The sequence below is a fragment of the Haemorhous mexicanus genome, chromosome 3, assembly GCF_027477595.1.
Source record: "Haemorhous mexicanus isolate bHaeMex1 chromosome 3, bHaeMex1.pri, whole genome shotgun sequence".
NCBI lineage: Eukaryota > Metazoa > Chordata > Aves > Passeriformes > Fringillidae > Haemorhous > Haemorhous mexicanus.
The window spans coordinates 97480962-97500793 of NC_082343.1; the positions used below are offsets into that span (position 1 = coordinate 97480962).

Consider the following 19832-nt stretch of genomic DNA (forward strand, 5'->3'; position numbering starts at 1 on the left):
CATAAGGCAAGGAGTCAGTTTAGTTCACCCAGCCTCCCCTGGGCAGGGTCAGCGGCAGGGATATTGTTCCTAACACATTCCTTATCTACCCCTACAGACCTTCATGGCCAAAGACTACAAATTCTCTTTTGCTGATCTGCTCAAATGCTTCATGACTTTTTATTAAGTTTTTTCATGTCCCCAACCTGACACCATCCTTAATGTAATGTAATCATTAGCCTGTCTCATCTCAGACACCAGGTACTTACTTCTCTTTCTCTGCAGTGTCCTTTTGCATGTAAGGCTGATATATGTCATGACCCTGCCTCATTAGGCTAAATTAACATTATCAGTATATATAACTTTTTTAAACAATTGATTTTTTTAAATTTTTGTTTTTAAACTTATTATTGCCACATTATCAACTAATATCTCTCCAGTAGATGTATCAGCCTCATGTGTATGTTTAAGAGCACAGAGTTTTCTCACCCGACCACACTATTCTAGCAGAGCTCATAGCAGCACTACACCATGGTTACCTCTTCAGAAGCCTGTTTCTAAACATCCCATTCTTTACTGCTCTTTGTAACAATATTACATTGCTAACCAATCCTTACCTTGATGGTCTATTAAAAATTACTCTAACAGACCAAGCAAACCACCTCTTCAATCTGGATTTATGAAACTCCTAATCTCTCAGTGAGCATACCATGTGTCTGGCCTGCTGACTGTGATACTTTTTATTTTCCTTCCCCCCGCCCAAATTATTTCTCCAGGTGCCTTGATTATTTTGAATGGTAATACTATCATTCTTCAGACTTCAACTCCCTTCCAATCTCATGTCATCATGTTACTGTCACTATATAAGTAACAATACTCATGATTTTATCATGCAGGCCATTTTAAAAAAAACTGAAAGCAACACCAGACTCAAGGTCTATATTTAAAGTCCATCCCAACTCTGAAGATGAATCAAGCATCAAGGATCTGAAAAAAAAAAATTTATGACCAGTCATGGATTTCTAATTTCCCTAATATCAATGGCCATTTAGTAAAGCTTATGTAAATACTTCAAAATATAGAAAAGCAATTCCTAACTGTGTAGAGAATAAAAAGGTTTCTAATGAGGTGTCATACTACATTTTTACACTAGATTCTCTAGAATTCAAACTAATGTTCTCATCTTGGACATCAATGTCCTTGTTATCATATTGTAGTACTAGTGAAAACTCATTATCAACTTTTAGTATTAATTCCCTGTAGCCTAGCAACATCACCTCCAAACGGTGAACAATTAAAAGAAAACACAAAAAAACCGAAAGAAACAAAAAATCAAATCAAAATAAACAAAAACCCCCTAACCAATTAAAAAAAAAAAAAAAACCAACAAAACCAAAAAAACACCACAAAACAAGTTGGCAAAAGTTAAGAGTTCTAAATTCCACGTTTACTTAATTTTCCAAAGTGCAAAGAATTTTACAGTCCCCTTGAAGTCAGCAGGCATTACAAAGTGATTTGCCTTAGTAGAAAAAAACATTATTTATTCCGCAAAGCAATTCACTATATGCAGATAAAAACTTGAAATCAATAGTTAAAAAAAGAGAAAGAAAAAAGAGCTTCCATGCCTGTCTTAGCATGTCTCATTTAACACATGCTGAAGCTTAGTGATTTACAGTAGCCGTGACAATGAAATAAATCACTAGTGAAAAATAAGACAGTCTGCATGTTGGATATTTCCCAGTCTCCTCATTACACCTTGTGTCACTTTGCATCTTAGTCAAAAGTGATGTTTTTTCCATAGTTAAACCCTGGCAGTTTAGCTCTCAATCTTGACAGAAGCCCAGGACTTAAACCTGCTCTGATGCCTCCCTACACCACTGGGCAGCCTGAGCAGCACACAGAGGGCCAACAAACAGGATTAGCCAAGCAGAGCTTCTCTTCCCACCATGGGCTGGGGCTGGAGAGCCAAATTGCAGCTGAGGCTGCAGTAATACTAAAGTCATATTTTCTAGTGATATCAAGGATTTGGGAGAACCAGGAATGACACCTGGGTTCACACCCACATCACTTTAGGAGCTGCAAAACTGGCAAAGTTAGCCCAGGGCTGAGGCCAATATTGTCACATACTCTGCTCTCCTGAGGTGACCAAGGCAAAGATCTCAGCCAACTGTAAAGGTGACAAAGTTCCTTTTCCTTTCACAAAAAGAAGACTCTGTTCTAACTTGATTACAAGAGTTGAGCCTGGGCCTTCACAGATCCTGGCACGCATTTTCAGGACTTACAAATGCCTGGGCTCTAAGGAAATACATACGTAATTTAAGTTTCTGAAAAAAATTTAAAATAGCTGGTTATTTCACCAGTGGTGACTTTAGAAAGTACACCTCAGAAAAAGCTGTTTAATAAGACAAGCATGACTGGTTGTATGGGAAATCAGAGAGTTTCAGTAAACTTTAGCTGCTCTGAAAACCAGTATCATAGGAATAGATTGTCTTAGCACCACTACACATTTCTACTGCATTTCGAACCACCAATTATTTTCCCCCAACATCCAATTTGTATATCCACATTTGAAGTGAAGCTGTGAGCTGGGCTTCCCTCCTGTGTAAGCTGTTCTAGCAGGGAGGGCCTGCAGACTCACCTCTTTAAGCAGCACCCATGCAATGACATTAAATTAACTTTGGGATTCTATCCACACATACACAATTTTATTTCCATTACTCTTTTTGCACAAGACTTACTGACTGCTGGTCAATAAGAAATCCTATTGGTACACTGGAAAAAAAGCATCCAGTACTCTTCCCTTTCATCTATTGGTTTGGTATTGTACTTGTTTTCATCATCAAAATCAGTGGTCAATAAGGCTTCAAACAGACACATTGCTTTAGGAAAAGAACCACTAAGACGACATCTGTATCATTGCTCAGAATATGACATTTTACATAAGATTCCAAGAAACATAATTTTTAAAAAATATTTTTAAAATATTGTTCTCTGTGCACTGATAAAAATCAGAAATTTGATGAGGTTTTAGCATAGTTACACCAGGAAAGGACAGCTTTCATGGAGATCAGATTCCTGCTCTTTGTAAGCTTTAGGTTGCTTCTAAGCCCCAAACACACACTCGGGAATCTCAAGATGAAGTAAAAATTCCCAACAGTTCTGTATACACTGAGTGATTCACTTACATATGAAAGTGAATGCCATACTATGTAAAAATAAACATTATGCTCCCTAATGCCTCAAAGATTGCAGCATTTTGCATTCTTGTGACTCTTCTGGACCTTTAATTGCTAATGGTCTTAAACCAATGCAGCCACTCAAGAGAAGTAACAGATGTGAACTAATAGATGTATTTACAACATAGCATTCTTGAGAAATTATATCACACAAGAAAACCTAATTGTAATCTCATATCAAAATTCTGTTCACCTTAAACTCCTGTTGCTTGGCCATCATCACTGGCATGTGTCTAACAAGGAGAGGATGTTTTTCCTTTTTTATTTGATTCCCATCATCTTCTATGCAGAACCAACCTAAAAGGTTATCCTCTGCTGTAATGGAAAGAAAAAACAATAAACACTCCACAATCCTTCCACTGAATAATCACTTCCACCTTTCCACAGAAATAGCAAAGAATTTCTGTCAGGACTACTCAATGCAGATCAGGCTGTTCTTATGCCATAGATGCATAAATGACAACATGAAACTATGAGCAAAAACTCCATTGAATAGATTACATACATACTGATAATACAAAAAAAAAAACCCATCTTACATTAGCAAAATGTTAAGGGTAGTCTCTTAATGATCTTGTAAATTGAATATTGAAAGAGGAAAAGACACATCAAACCTCTCCTCAAGACTCTAAGAAATCTGTTTGTTGAACAGCATTTCTCTGCCTGTTTAAGAAACATCACTACCAGCTGCCAGTTATCATAATTATAAGGATCCTTGTCCTGGAGTGAGGGAAACATCCATTCTCTCTTCTTTTTTGTTATTTTGCTTGCCTTCCATGAGACATCACAAAAGCACTCTATTTTGACTATGTGCTGGTGAAATTTGCTTTCAAGCAAGTTAATGTTTCTCAACTTAGGCACTGAAAAGTCCAAGTATCTTTGGAAACCTATCCCTTTGTGCAAACACAGGAGATTAATAACATCAAAGGACAGCATATTTTTTATTGTTCTAACTTAGAGACTATTTGTTTTGATTTAGATGCAACAATTGATAATGAATACCAGACTTCATTAAAACACTCTTGAAAATATATTTCATTATAATGAGTGCCCTGTTTTATCTACTTTTTTACTTTGTAGTGATACACAATCACTACTATTTACTGTATTGCAATTTTAAACAGCTACAGTTTTCACCAAAAAAGGAAAATCATTCTCCAAAAAAAAAAAAAGTATTACACTATACATTGAGAGCTATTTTAACTTGTTAGGAAATTTGAGTAAGTAGGAATTACCAAGGGCCAGTTTAGCCATTTGTAAATTGTTGATCCAAGACTGTTTGATGGCAGGGGTAAATGTATTGAACACAGCTGTAAAGAAGGTTGGCCGCCCAGACCTGCAGTGCAAAAAAAAAAAAAAAAAAAAAAAAAAAAAGCCACTGTAAATGCATTGGGTGTGAATACAGCCATGGCTAATAATGTTGAGCAAGATGAAATTTCATTATTTTCTGATACTTAGACAAAGACTCAGCTCTGATTTAAGTGTGCAGGCTATGATATGCCATATGCCATATACTTTACATGAAATGTGATGAGAGGAACTGGTGAAGGAATACAACAGTGACTGTTCCCTATTAGCTGCCACTGCCATGGTTCCTCTCTGGCTTCTTGCATTCAGAATGCTGGGCTGAGGAACAGGAGAAAAGCTACAGTGCTGCTCTAGAACATTAAAGCTGGGCTGAGGAACAGGAGAAAAGCTACAGTGCTGCTCTAGAACATTAAAGCTGGGCTGAGGAACAGGAGAAAAGCTACAGTGCTGCTCTGGAACATTAAAGCTGTCAGAATTACAGCTTAAGAGCAAAACTCAGGGGCTTACTATGGAGACAGAAGGGAGGGAAGAGCTACAGATTCCCAAATACTCACTCATACATCTATGCCTTTTATATAAACCAATTTAGAAAGTTTTGTAATCAAGATTTCTACTGACTTGTCCTGTTTTCCTGGGAGTTGCAGCTGAATTCTACAGCGATCTGCTGCTCTGATTTCATCTTCTTTTTTCAAAATCAGTTTTTGTAAACCTGAGGTCCAGTCATGGGCTACAGATTGGTTTAAGTTCTGAAAAATTAAAAAAAACTAATTCAACACCAGCCTACCCGCCTGTTGCAAACAGGATAATAAGGTGGTTCCTGCCTATAACAAACAATGACACATGGCCTTCAATTAGACCACATTTCCATCATGGATAATTTAACCATAATTGTAAACACAGTTCAGAAATATCTGTAAAATATTTTCTAATGTATTTCATCTGAACATTTAATCTCATGTTGCTCAGTTTGATGATGCATAAATGACATTCACGAGTGTTTGTGAAATTTAAACATGAATTTGTATCAGGTGTATGCACAAGCCTTTTACTTTATTCCAGCATCATGAATTCTGCTACTAAAGAAAATTCTTTGAAGACATCTACAAATCATATGGAAAATATGCTTTTGAGTCAAAATGTTTAGAGATCCATCACGAAAGACGTGTAGTCTAAATCTGTTTAAGAGGCTGAAACAATAACTGCAAGGTGAGTGTTCTGTTGCAGAGAGCAAAAGCTCACCTGAATGTACAAAGCATCAAGACTTACAAGTACACAGAAGTACACGCACTTTCCACCATCAGAATTCTATGACAACTTAAGTGCTTTTCAAATATCAAGAAGCTGACCTCATTCCTCAACTAAATTCCTGTAATGATCTTACACACATCTACCCTGAAACAATGACTGATTTTTAAGTTTTCAAAGCGTAGTTGCCTCTGGCTGTCAGTGCAGGCAGAAAGGTTTTTTATATGGTGATGGGTGAAGTCTTATGGAATTTCTGTGCTATACATATTTCCAATTATGTAGATGAAATTCACTTTCTAATACTTGTGAGGCTTTTTCCGAAAGCACTCTTTGAATAAATTTTGTTCAGAGTACATATTTTCACAAAATGCTATGTTTTATTTAATGCCTTTACTCTGAAGCCAAGATATATCAAGAGAAACTGAGCTTTTATATATTCAAACATATACACACATTTGCAACCTGTGGTGGCAGGTAGGAGTTAAAAACTACATGTAACCGCATGTTATATGTTTTAAAACATATAAAAAACCAAGCAAAAAAGTAATTGTTTAATGTCTCAAGGCTTCATTTGGTGCTAAGTACTACATTTGTGTGCCAGAATATAAGCTAAATCAAAGGGATGTGAAGAAAGCTAAAGCAAAATAGTTTCAAAATTCTTCTGAAAATCCTTTTATATTTTTGTGATTTATACTCAGTTTTAAGTACAGTTTCTCCCCAAAAGCCAGGATTATGAGCTTGGATGGGGATCAAGAGCTTCCTCAAACAACCATCCTCCTACTACCATGTCTAACTGCAAGAATCTAATTTCTTATCAAAATGTAATTCTGTTTCCATATAAGCTTATCAGCTACTGAACAAATGCAGACACTTGTAGCACCCACCTACACTTAAAAACAATAAAGAAAAGCAAGATTAGAAGGACAGCTGTAATCTATTTATAATACTTAACAGTTAACAGTAAATGCTGTTAACTAGAGGTAATACTAGAGGTAAAAATTATTCCACTTTTTGCAGGCAGAACTAAAGAATGTCTTGCACAAACCCTAAGGAGAGGCAATTCTACAACTTTACAAGAACAGACTTGAAAAATAAATCCAGCTTTGTTTATTACCTGATAGTTTCCTTTAAGGCTGCTTATTAATTGGCTAATTTGACCAAGTACATTCAAGTCATGTAAAAGGTTCTGCAGATCATGGTACAGTTGCCCTGGTCCCATATAGAGCTTGTCTGAAATGAATAAAACCATAAGGTCATACATAACAAAAATATGCAATTTTCAGTTGAATGAGGAAAGTATCACAAAGACAATATAAATATATATTACATCTTAAAAGCAGAGTGGTTTATTTCTTTGCACATACAGGCATTACCATTTGCATTTCCTTTTACATCATCTTACCGCCTTTTTAGCTAAAAATAAGATTCAAGTTGTTCATCTAGTATGATGGAGAGCACTATGTGCAGTTTAAATACCCCACAATAGAACTGTAACAAATATCAAAGCTCCACTGACCCCCAAATCTCTTGCTGCCATGGAAGTTTAGTTTAGCATAAAACATCAGACTTGCCGTAACACATTAATGCAAACATTTCCTGGAGGTTGTTTTTGGTTACATGACAAGCAAAAACATTTATCTGGAGTTTTTGCTATGATGGTTTGAAATTCAAAATTTATTTATGCTTTATTGATCATGAGACAGTTCTGGCTCATATATCTATATCCTAACTCTAACACAAACCCGCAATTTCACTGAACCACTTGAAATTTTACTGCAATCATGCTTAAATCAAAAAAGGATCTGTTCTAAAATCAACAGCAAATCTGAACAGCAGCAGAAATATTTTATGCTAATAATCAACAAGTACAGGGGCTTATAAGGGAACAGTAACTCAGAAAAACACACTGATTACTAGGATAAGGTGTTCATTTAAATGCACAAAGTTTGCAAACCCCTGCTAATATACTCTGATTTCCACGATGCTAGGAGTGGAATGGTTATGTAATTCCTTTGGAAACAACACTCACTGTCCCATGAAAAAACCCACCCTGACTCATACAGAGTCAGCATGTTTCCTTTTGGCTGAATGACAGGAACAGGACTGGATTATCTTGCCAGGAAACTCCTGCAGATTCTTTAGCTCACACAGTGTAGTACTCAAACTATGGATCCTTCATCCTTAGCCCAGCTTTGGAAGCCAGTCTGTGGGCTGCAAATGCCCCTGGATCAGAAGGATTTCACTGGTGTGTTGGCAAGAACAGGATCTGAACACAGTGCAGGCTGCTGGCTCTGCAGACAGCTGAGGAGCACAGGCACGAGCTGTGCCACCTGCTCTGGCTGCAGGGCAGAGGATGCTGGGCACAGCCCAGGTGCCACACTCACACTGCTGGCACCTCTGCTCCCCCCAGCCTGCTGCAAGGCCAGGGTACAAAACACAAACCAAACACAAAGATGTCCAAATAGCCTAAATCAGAGAACATATTAAAAATAAACATGCATGAAACAATTCTACTTAAATCATTAGTATATTTTTAGTTAGGCATCAAAATAACTGTTTTCTAAAGGCATTTTCCTGTTTGGAGGCATCATAAAGATACAGGCCATCACAATGCTTTTCTTTAATGTAATTCACTATATTAAGCTGGAAGTCTGCCTTAAACCCTGAAAAGCATAAAATTTCAAGACTCAAAGAAAATATTAATGGCTACTTTATTTAGTTCTCCATTTCACTGCAGGAAAGTGCAACATAAACCTGAAATATTACACATTCCCATAAAATTCCAAATTATTATCTGGCCCTTAAATCTTCTGGTAAATTGGATCAATAAAATTATTTCTGTGCCTTGCACTTGAGCACCAGACAGCGAATGACTGCCCTTCACTACTGTTTACCCATCCAGATAATAGATGTGATTATCATCCTCTTCTTTGCCTGCTCTGAATGCTAATTAAAAGAACAAACTAGCCTTTCTTACACCAAAAACCAAATTAGTCCATAAGAAAAGATAATTACATTTATTGTACACCATGAAAAGAAACATCTCCAAAGTAGATTTAAGAAAAAGAATTTTGAAATTATAGACAGTTGAGTATGTTTGCAGTTTTGTTTCAAAAAAAATTAAACATTTTCTTGAACTGCAGACTCCAAACTTTCATTAAGCTGCATTTTCACTTTCTTCAGCCTAAATACTTGAGAAATCTCTCTTCTCTCCTTGTATCTATCTTCTGATAGCTTACACCCTTTTTCCTGCTAACATCCACAATAACTGTAATTTATTAAGTACCAGAATCATTAGTTCCTAGATGCATCAAATTGTTGATTTTTATGGGGCTACTTGCAAAGAAAGGTGCAGATCAGTATAACAGGAAATCTGTTGAAATCTAGCTAAAAGCCATGACAGTGTGTCTGGCACTGTAAAAAACACAAATTATATCATTCTTGCTCCAAGTTTCTCTAACGAAAAGATAACTTCTGCAAAAAAAAATTATACTAAACAGAAATAATTGTTTGATTAGTTGAGTTTTTGGCAGAAGTCCTGTCAACTGTAATTTAGAAACTCCACTACTAATCAAACCAAACATCTGGTGTGAAAAAATTACTTCAAGTCTTTTTGAAATTTAGCTTTGTGGGCTTGAATGAAAACTCAGAATGATCAGGATGTGCAAAGCTGACTCTGTGAGGTTTCACTTGTACAGGATGAGTATTTTCACCCAAGCGAATTACATTATTCTTAAATTATAAAAGCCAGGCTCACTCTTTGTAGCTTGATAAGGACAGTTAGCAGACATTTTGTTTATTATTGTTTAGAGAACAGACATTAATGCAGCATATGACAAGCAGCATCCAGGCAAGTCCCAGACGCTGCAGGACTTTATGCCATAGTCTTCAACTGAGGCCATTCAGCAAGCTTTAACTGCCTATACAGATGGGCTTGCCCTGGGCAGTACATATATATCCACCACATCTGATAATCCTCTTCTTGAAGCATCAAATAATCTTACAAATATCTCTGTTCCACCCTTGGAAATAAGGCATGAATCTTGAATTTCATTCAGTAATTGTCACCTGAGTCTCTTTTGTCTGCATCATGAATATTTTATAAGCTATTAATAAGTCAAGATATAAAGGATGCAATATGAATGTCAAAGCAAATAAACTAACCTGGCATCTGAAAGGCTGTCACACAGAAAAACCAAACAAAAGTAATTTTAGGCTCATTCATTAAAAGATCACATTCTTAGTACAGGAAGCTAAGCACAAAATCAAAACAGTAAATAATTAATGAGAGTCTGCTTCCATCCTCTGATGTTCTAGAAAAGAGAAACAGCCAAGTTAAGAAGAAATTTTAATACCCAAGGACTAGATCGATAGGCACCACTAATATCAGCCTTTTACCGAGGTCTCTAGTGGACACAAACTGGCACAGAAAAATAAGGCTTCAGAAATCAACAATGATGTAGATTCATCAGAAGCAACTTCTCCAAAAAGTGATCACTTAGATTGTGTCTGGATAATAGTTGCAAATTATAGCAACTTTAATCTCTGAACTGGGTCCTGTAAGGGTTACTCACAATGTCCTTTAAAACAGAACTGGCTTCTCAGTGGTTAACCAAACACTGACTACTAGCTGATTCTGAGAACTGTCTGATGGAGGGTTTTTCTTGAGTGGAGGAGGTGGGGGAGAACACTGCTCTGTTCATCAGATGTTTCTCAGTTCACAGCCACAGACTGGCTGCTTCAGCCCACACATGTTCCCTGACCATTCAATTGCTGGCTATTTTGGGGTGGGTGTTCACTCCTCCTTTTATCCATAGAGAGTGCACTGAAAAGCTCTTGGCTTCACTCCAAAGCAGATACATGGTCGGTTTCTTTTGTACTGTGAAATGTTTCACAAATGATAAAGACATTTCCTTCTCTTTCCAAGCCACTCTTGTTAATTATCAAACTCTAAAACAACTTATTTTTCCTATGGGAAAAAAGCTCTTCATGGTTTTAGAGAAGGATCTCCCCAACTATACACATCCTACGTGCTACAGAGTGTGCCTGGGCAGGAGAGAAGGCAGCATGCTGTAACCAATAACCACATATGTGGCTTCAAAGGCAACTTTTTTACATTCCACCTACAGATCAAGGGTGAAATCTTGGCCACGTGTAATCTAGCAAGAATCTTTTTCACCAACTCCTTTGTTGCTAAGATTTTAGAGGAATTTGTGCCTCCCTGCAACAGGCAAGTTTACTGCCAACAACCAGTAATTCTTGCAAGATACCCAATTCCTTGCTCAGCATTACAATGAAATACACTCAAGGTTAAAAAAGAAAACAAAACCACAACTTGGTTTAGAGGGAAGAAAGGAAGTTAAAGTTTAAATTGATTTTGCTGATATGTAAAACTGGGGAGAGGATTTGCTTTTTATAACAATTTCTTCTTAGGCCAAGATACATTTGAGTATAATACCATTTATTTTACCTACTTTTTTCCCAGTATTACTCTCAGCACCACAGCTTCAAATTCATCAATTTTGCCTGGTATGAAGCAATTTTTATAACTGAAAATGAAGCAATTTTAGGTGATTTATATCCAGGCATTTTCAAAGTCTGCAGGAAACTCCCTGGGTGTGGTTAAAGTCATTTTAACTTGATTCAGGCAAAAGTGGAACTGGGAAAGTTGTGAATAAATACACACAAGCTAGAGAAGTGACTGTGTGCTAGTGCCTGGGCAGAGAGGAGGATTCCCACCTCTGGCAGAAGGCTGCCTTGCTGGGGAGCAGCCACTGCTCTCTCCCTGCACAAGAGCAGCTGCCTGAATAGGTGCTGGCACAGCAGCTGCTCCCTCAGGATTGTCATCCATCTGGTTCGCCTAAATTTTCAATTTCCATGGCCACTTCAAGCATATTGGTTATCATAATCCTGAACTGCTCACACCCTATTCTTCCTTTCTAAGAATTACAAAGGGACACATTTATTTTCTATGGTGATTTGTTACCTGCAAACATTTTCTACAAGCTCTTGCTGTGTGTTCTGATTCCCATTTGTGAATTAGTATTTTATCACAGATTTATGCTAATAAAGACAGAGTAGATGCAATCACCCAGAATTTGAACATCTATTGCTGGGCAAGCAAACACAATGGCTCAGCTGGTCCCATCCCACACTAAACTCCTGTTTATTCCCAATTAGAAGGATTTTCTTCAATAATACTATTATATAAATCCAAATGTCACACAAAGAAAATAAAAGCATCAGTCAATATACTTTCAATATTGCAACTACTTTTGCAAACATTTCTGTATTGTCCATCATGCTGAAACGAAATACCGTTAACAGACAGACTGATGGGTGTCTCTTTTACTGCAAAGTAACTTACACAGACATCTGCCTTGAGTATCATCATAGTAATGACCTTTTCTCCACATAGCTCAGAACCACAATACATCAATATAAATTGCTCTTGGAAAAGCTATACTGAAATGATGTGAAAACCACTGCATCATGGAAAATTCAAGGTCCTTATTAGGATTCCTTTGCTTCTGAGAGACACATAGCCCTGAAGTAAGGCCTGTGTTGCACAGAATGGAAGATCATGAATGCTCAAATGCAAAAACCACAACCGAATCTGAGAGAAGCTCTTTTCCTGACTACAGTTCCAGTATTACTGAGGGGTTAACACACAATTAATGATACTCTTGAAGAACAGGCCAGATTTGAAGACCACTCTGAAAGGTTGGTGCATCCCAAATTTGACTTGCCATTTGCAATCTGGCCTTCGAGGCTGAGCACATTTGTATTGCTTCCTCCCACTGAGCCATCTGTGTGCATCTAGGCAGCACACTAAAACGTCAAATGTTATGAAAAGAAGAGATTTGGGAAAGTTTCAATCCTCATATAGAGCATAAAAATCACCTGGGATGGGGGAAGAAGTTACATATGTGGGAGGTAACTTTAAAAGCTGCTGTGTCTGAGGAAGGCAAATCAAACTGGTACTTTTATAGGATTACACACTTGGAACAAATAATAAAAAAACAGGCCCTTACACAACATTTCAACTATATTTAAACCTGAGAAGCTTGCACAGTTTTCTGGAAAGCAAAGTATCACGATACTAGATGAATTCTTGATCAGTTCATAATAAACCAGACAGACATTGTGAGATGGTTAACCTATTTATGTTAAACTATCATGATGCAGCAGTAGTATATTTAAAACCATTTAAGTGTAGACAGAACTGTTAAATTCTTTAAATTTGCCTTTGATTGTCCTAGAAAAGTTATGCTGATTTTTTTCCTGAAGTAATAATAGGCAGACAGCATCCCACTGCTTAATTTATAATGCCCACCATTAAAAAGGACAAGAATGGAGACTGTGAAAGACAATGTTGTATCTAAAGTAAAACAGTTTCCTGCACACTGAAGACCTTGATAATTAATATAAAGAAGGAAAACCAGAAGCTATTAATAAGGCCCAAGATTCAGTCACTGCAGTTGAAAAATTCTTCCCCTATACTTGGTACTAAATCCTGTTCCTATAGATACACTGGTATGCAAAACACACCATTGCTTTACAGCTGCTCATTGGAAGAGAACTTATCAAAGTGAGAAACAACATTCTCCTTTCACAGCTCTAGTGGAGCTACTTTTCTAAGCACAAATAGAAAAGGAAATCTTTATGTGCCATTTTATATGCAAGCTATTTATTTCAGCAACAAATAAACAGAGTTGGCAAAAAGACTGTGAATCTTGGAAATACCAGAAACACTAATTCATTTAACAGTCCATACTGATGTTATGTAAACATGTTTCCTTTGCAAAGTCCCTTGTCCTAGAACACCTAGCTTTTGCTAGAAGGCTGGTGATGAGGGCCCTCTTCTGTAAAACTTTATCTTGCACAGAACTTGACGCATCCACCAACCTGTTATACAATAGAGGCACATCCATACCTCTGATATACATCATCCCCAGAAATTCTGCATGAGTGCTAAAGCCAGTAAAAAAGCAGATGAGGTTTTTAGATGCTGAACTACCAACTTCCTGCACGCTGTGTTATGCAAGCAAAGCCCCTGACAGCACCCACATCATCACCCTCCTCATACTTGTGTCTTCACTTGCTCACTCATGCTGTTCCTGTTTCCACAGATGCATCAGAGAAGCACATGGGCAGGTTCAGTTTTCTTGTTTCTCCTTTATGAGAGTTTTTGAACAGCCAGTTGGAATTTGACTAAAATAGTAATAAAAAAAAAAAAAAAAGTTGTCTAAAATCCTGGCTTATAACCTGAAACAAGTCCACGGGTCAATTTAAAGTTCGTCATAGAAAAGCAGACATATTGCCCTCCCTGGTTTGCTTTTTCATGCCAAATCCAACTCATGATCTCCACAGTTGCATTCACCCAAAAAATCTGAGCCACCGTAAGTCAACTAGGTCTCCTGATACTATACCACACTCTCAGGTCCAAACTAACCAAGTTTTTGAGTGGCAGCAGTCTCCAGGTTCGGAAATTTAAGCAAATTTAAGTCAGGAATGATTGCCAGAGAACAAGAGTTTAGTTGGCAGCCATCAGTGAAAAGCTGATATGTGCAGCTACTCGCACGTATCTTTGCAGTACAACCCTAACTTAGGCTTAGTAACCTAGAGTGGAAAGAAGCAGCACAAGCATATACAAAGTATTAGGTGATAAGCAATAAACCCCTTGGGCTTACTAGAATGCAAACTATTCAGAATGCAAACTATCCAGACAAGGTGTAAGCAAGCAGTCAGGATATAGTCAGGACTCCCCATCATCAACCACCATGAAGAGCTTTATCATAAACCTGAAATGACACTGTTCAGTCTAATCATACTTTAATCATGTAACCATCTAAACATAATTTATGTTCTTAATTATTGAAATTTATAATCTGAGTCTCTCAAACTAATGTATTAAACTAACTATTCTCATTGCCATGCAAGACAGGGGAGTTCTTCAGGTCCTAATCACAGAACCAAATACCACACTACACCCAGTACACAGAGTAGAGATAGGAAACAAACCTCACAAGTCTCAACTCTGACAAAGTATTTTTAACATACTTTACCTCACTGTCAGTTGCTAATATCTTGCTCTCAACTGGTAATTACACGAATGCTGAGACCTGTCTTTCTCATTGTAGCAGATCCAACACTGAAGAAATAGGTTGCATAAAAATTACCATCTAACCACAAAACTGCTTATTCACATAACTTTAGAAATAGCAAGATAAAATCAACAGCTTGCAACTGCAAGCAGTGAGTAAGGTATTGAATTCATAGTGCTATACCATTTGTGAATAAAATTATACAAAAAAATGCAAAACCACCAAGGAAATGTAAAGCCTGGGAGATAGTGAGAAGTAGTTCATACATTGAGAGCATGGCTTCAAGATTATATTAAGTTCCAGCTAATCCTGACGCACTGGGAATTTCAGATATAAAAGGCCATGAACATTTTTCCTTCTGACAGAAGCAGCTGTACTGTGTCAGAGATTAAAGCAGCAGGGAACATGAGGGAGAAACACTGGAGCCCTGATATGCTCACTAGAGTGGACCCCACAGCCTGGCTCCCCAATGTCACACTAGTTGGGACAATAGTCAGGGGTCTTCCTGGACAATGTACTGACTGCAGTTCCTGGATCTGTTCCCAGGAGAAAGAAAAATGCTGTAAACAAAGACTTGAGAGTGAAAGAAAATAAGTGCCATGTTCTTCTTTTGGCTCACAAGGCCCAAAGAGGAAGGCTGAGGACAACATGGACCTGGAAGCCCCTGCCCTCCCTAAGGAGGGACAGAAGTCACACAGGACCTCTGGGATGCACCTGCATGGGCACAAAGGGCAAGGGAGAAACTGGGTGCGAAAAGTATATAAACAGGCAATGAAACACACAGTACATGTGTGAAGGCATTTAAACAATGAAAGTACTGCAGGGTCACAAGACAGGTCTGCAGGCAGTTGTGAACTGGCCGAGCTGTCAGAGGTTTACACCGGAGCTCCCACCAGACTATAACAAGTCATGTGGAAGTGGCACTCTGGGGAGCTCACCTCCCTCTTTCATACACACTAGCTGGGTTTCTAATAATTTCACTACTCTGTCTCATGATGTGGATGAGATCCCTGGCAACACAGAACAAAGTTTATAGGAAGTGGATGACAAATCCTATAACCGCTATAAAAACTACAAAAGGCAGAGAAGAATCTTATCCTGCATGGGTGAGACAAGCATGTAACACCCAAATTTATCCTCGCCTAATCCACTAGATAGAAACTTATGTCCTCTTAACAAAGTCAAGTATTTAATGTCACTTCATTTGCTCAGATGAACAGGCTTTTTGGCACTAGATTTATTTAAATTCTTTGGTCTTTTGTTTGTATATATCAGCGACAGTTTACATTTATAAACATATTAAATATCATCTAGTGCATAGTATTGCATTCAGTAACATTAACTTTATTTTAAAGCCTTACATTATTCATCTTTATGTGTTTCATTGAGATTAAAGCTACTTCAATTAGCAAGTCATGCCACATCTTTCTAAAATCTTATCACCAATGCTGGAGTTGACAAGTCACTTAATATTAGTTTTGCTTACTCTGGATATTGTATTACTATTGCTGTGCCTTAGAGGAATCATAAAGCTGACTTTTTTTTTCTTCCCCAATTCTGTATCTCTTATTAAACAAACCTGCAAAAGAAACCAGCTTTAATGGCAATGGCTATCACAGCAGCACTATCTTCATTTTGGAAAAGAGATGCCATTCCACTGAGCAAGATATTGACATAAACAAGTGCACACTCTAGCCCATCATACATCCCTCCCTGTTTCCCTGGAAACACTCAAAGGCCTACACAAAGTGACTGCATCAAGCAGAAGGAAACTTGGAAGAGAGGAATCATTTCTGCACTTCAGCAGAATGTCACTACTATATTTGACAGTAAACAAACCCCACAGAGATCAAGAACACAATCAAGTGGAAACAGAATACAAATGTATCCCTGGAACTCTGAATGAGAAAGGAGAACAGCCATCATTTAGCAGTGCTGAGCTTTGCTCTCAGTTACAAACTGTAAACCTATGAAAGAAAAAAAATGACATGAAAATGCAGCCATAGGCATACTAACCTGATTTTTAACATCACTGTTTTCTTAAGTGCTCATCACTGCATGGATTTATAGTACAGATGGGTCTGGCTCATTTCCCCTTTCAGCCTTCAGACAAATGGCTCAAGTTGATGTTTCTTTGCTTAAGTACCTGTCTATGCTGTCTATGTCTCTTAATCAACCTGATCAGAGCAGAACACTGCTACCAGATGCTGGTTTCCCACCCAGACATGGCAGGATGCCTAGCCCTCTCCCTCTGGTTCTACAGAGTCTCTCTAGTCTGGTCTTCTTAAATAAAAGTCCTGTGAGAAATGTCTAACTCACCCTTTTCATTCTTGGGGACCCAAGAACAGGCAACTGGGGGTGGTTGCTGTTGCTGCGGCACCAAACCAGCATTTGCCTCAGCACAAACCACATTTCACATTTGCATGAAGAGCTGCAAACTCATAACATGTGACAGAAGTCTGAGAAAATGAAACTCTGGCCAGTATATTTGACTTCCATTCCTATATTCCCAATTAAAAGGCAGTGAAATACACATATTTGCAGTGATTTTATGTACACATGGATGAATTGCAAGGAAATGTTATCTTCTGATTCTTCTAGAGGGCTAATACTGAATATTTTGGTAAGAAGTTATAAATTTGCCTTTGACTATACTATTTATATTTTTGAAAAGTATTTATAATATTTCATATCAATGACATAGTAAAAATAAGCTGCATTCACTGTGCTGTCATCCATCCTTTTTTTATCACAAAATACAGGTAGTGTTGAACTTTCTTGATGCCCTCTTTCTGCATATTCAACCCAACTGGGAACCTGAAGAGTCCCAATCAAGTGGAACCTGGCAAACATTGTCCCAAGGCAAGAATGATGACTCTTGCCTTGGGACTACATGCCTGTCAGTCCCACTTCAGTGTCTGTAAGAGTTACAAGGGTTATTCTGGAGCTAGTGAAAAACACCTGAAAGACAACACAGTCATTGGTCCCAGCCAGAACAAGTTCATGAAGTTGAAATCCTGTTTAAGAAACTTAATTTCCTTTTATGATAAAGCAACCCAGATAGTTGATCAGGGGAAGCCAGTTGATGTGAACTGGATTGCAGTAAAGCTATTGATCTGAGGCTTCTCACAGGCCTCAAAATGTCCAGCACACAGCTGGATAAACACATCATGTGATGGGTGAGAGACTGGCTCACAGGTCAGGCACAAAGGTTTATTTATAGTGAATGGGATGGTAGCACCAGACTGGTGATCTGTCACTACTGGTGTTTCCCAGGGCTTCATTTTAGGCTCAGTTCTCTTCAATGTCTTCATAAATGACTCCAAGGAATCATAAGAACTTTACCAATGACACTAAATTGGGAGGAGCTGCCAACTCCCTTGAAGGCAGAGAGACTCTGCAGAGAAACCTTGACAAATTATAGGGCTGGGCAATCACCAACCATAGGAAGTTCAACAAGGGCAAGTGCTGGAACCTGCACGTGACAGGGCATGCCTGGATGCATGAACAGACTGAGCACAGACACTGGAGAGCAGCCACACAGAAAGAAATCTGGGGATCCTAAGTCCTACTGTGTCAGCAGTACTGTGGCAGCCAGGAGGGCCAACCGTGTCCTGCGAGCCATCGGGTACAGCATGACCGGCCAGATGAAGGAGGTGAATTTCTTACCAATGCAAGTAAATCAAAAGAAAGAATATATAAATTTTTGTTCCCATTGAAAACATTCCCCTGTTCCTATATTTATTCAACTTTTCCATACTATGACTGTGTCTGTGGTTCTGCATGTGAACTAACTGGGGTGAAGAGAACAGCAACAGCCTACCAGAAACAATACATGGATTTACGAGGGGAAAAACTATCTCACATCTTTCTGCCAATGGCTCTATGAAGAAAATTAACATATCACTTTTTTTTGGTACACATAATTAAATAACTGCTTCCACAAAAACTGTCTGTCTGGGATGCCAGAGAGCCACACAGACTTTCAAGCAAGACTAACTCCAATACATGAAACAGGACTTTGACTAATTTGCTGAGAGAAATGTGTTTTTTCCTGAACACTGAGACTGTGAAATGTTTATTGGTTATGATTGCAGGAAGCAAGCACAAGTTGTAATTCCACTCCACTAAGAAAAAATATTAGAATTGTACAAATAAAGGACCCTGCCAAACAGCTAAGACTTCAATTCCCCTTCATGTTTTTAACTATGAAAATTTAGTCTATTGTTGGTGCTAGGGGAGAACGACAGGAACAAGGCAAGAGCACATCAGGCACAGGGCACTATAGCAGAATACACTCAAGTAAAATTTTCCTGCTTTGCCCCATACACCCCCAGGACACACAGTTTTCCTACCAAAATACAAATGGCTTAAAACCAAAAAACAGCCCCTAAATGTGTTCTTCTGTAGAATCCAGAGACAAAAGACTGCTGAACAAAGCTCAATGGGGTAGAAAACTGCCCACTGATGATTTTGCCAAGTGAAAACCAAGTTCACACAGCCCTTGTTTTTCATCTTAGAGCAGTACTGAAGCATGCCTTTGATTTATACATACTCATAAAATCTTTCAGCCTTTCAGTAGCATATTACAGGCTGTACAAGATTAATTCAAATTTAGCTATTAATTCAGCACCCAAAGTAAAGTTTGTGTCTTTAGACTAAACTGCTTTTTCTTGCAACATCATAGAAAACTGGAAGCACCAATTGCATTTACTCAATAATAAGCAGCAAGATACAATTGTGACAGCTACCTCCTCACAGAAAAGGTTTTGGTGGAGAAAAAAGTGCCATGATAAGGGAAATGTAACTAATAACCAGTAATCCTCACAAGAACACAACCTGAATCCATCAAGAATCCTTGCTAATCACAGCAGCAATGTCAGAATACCAACATTACAGGAGTCAAGTACTCAACCTGGCATGTGGCAGATACTAACCAACTATTCTCAGTCTTCCA

General features: G+C 38.1%; 1 protein-coding gene across 7 annotated transcripts in view; it reads right to left on the reverse strand.

The window, feature by feature from the left end:
• The window catches only part of ARHGEF10 (Rho guanine nucleotide exchange factor 10), a 109586-nt gene that overhangs the window by 29994 nt on the left and 59760 nt on the right, over positions 1 to 19832 (reverse strand). For 6 of the 7 annotated variants that reach the window (XM_059842795.1, XM_059842796.1, XM_059842793.1 and 3 more), the window contains 4 exons: positions 6883 to 6998; positions 5142 to 5269; positions 4451 to 4551; positions 3409 to 3530 (listed from right to left, as the gene is read on the reverse strand). In XM_059842795.1, the coding sequence (XP_059698778.1) occupies positions 3409 to 3530; positions 4451 to 4551; positions 5142 to 5269; positions 6883 to 6998 (467 nt within the window). The remainder of the gene's footprint in view (positions 1 to 3408; positions 3531 to 4450; positions 4552 to 5141; positions 5270 to 6882; positions 6999 to 19832) is intronic. The other variant, XM_059842794.1, reaches the window with a different exon arrangement.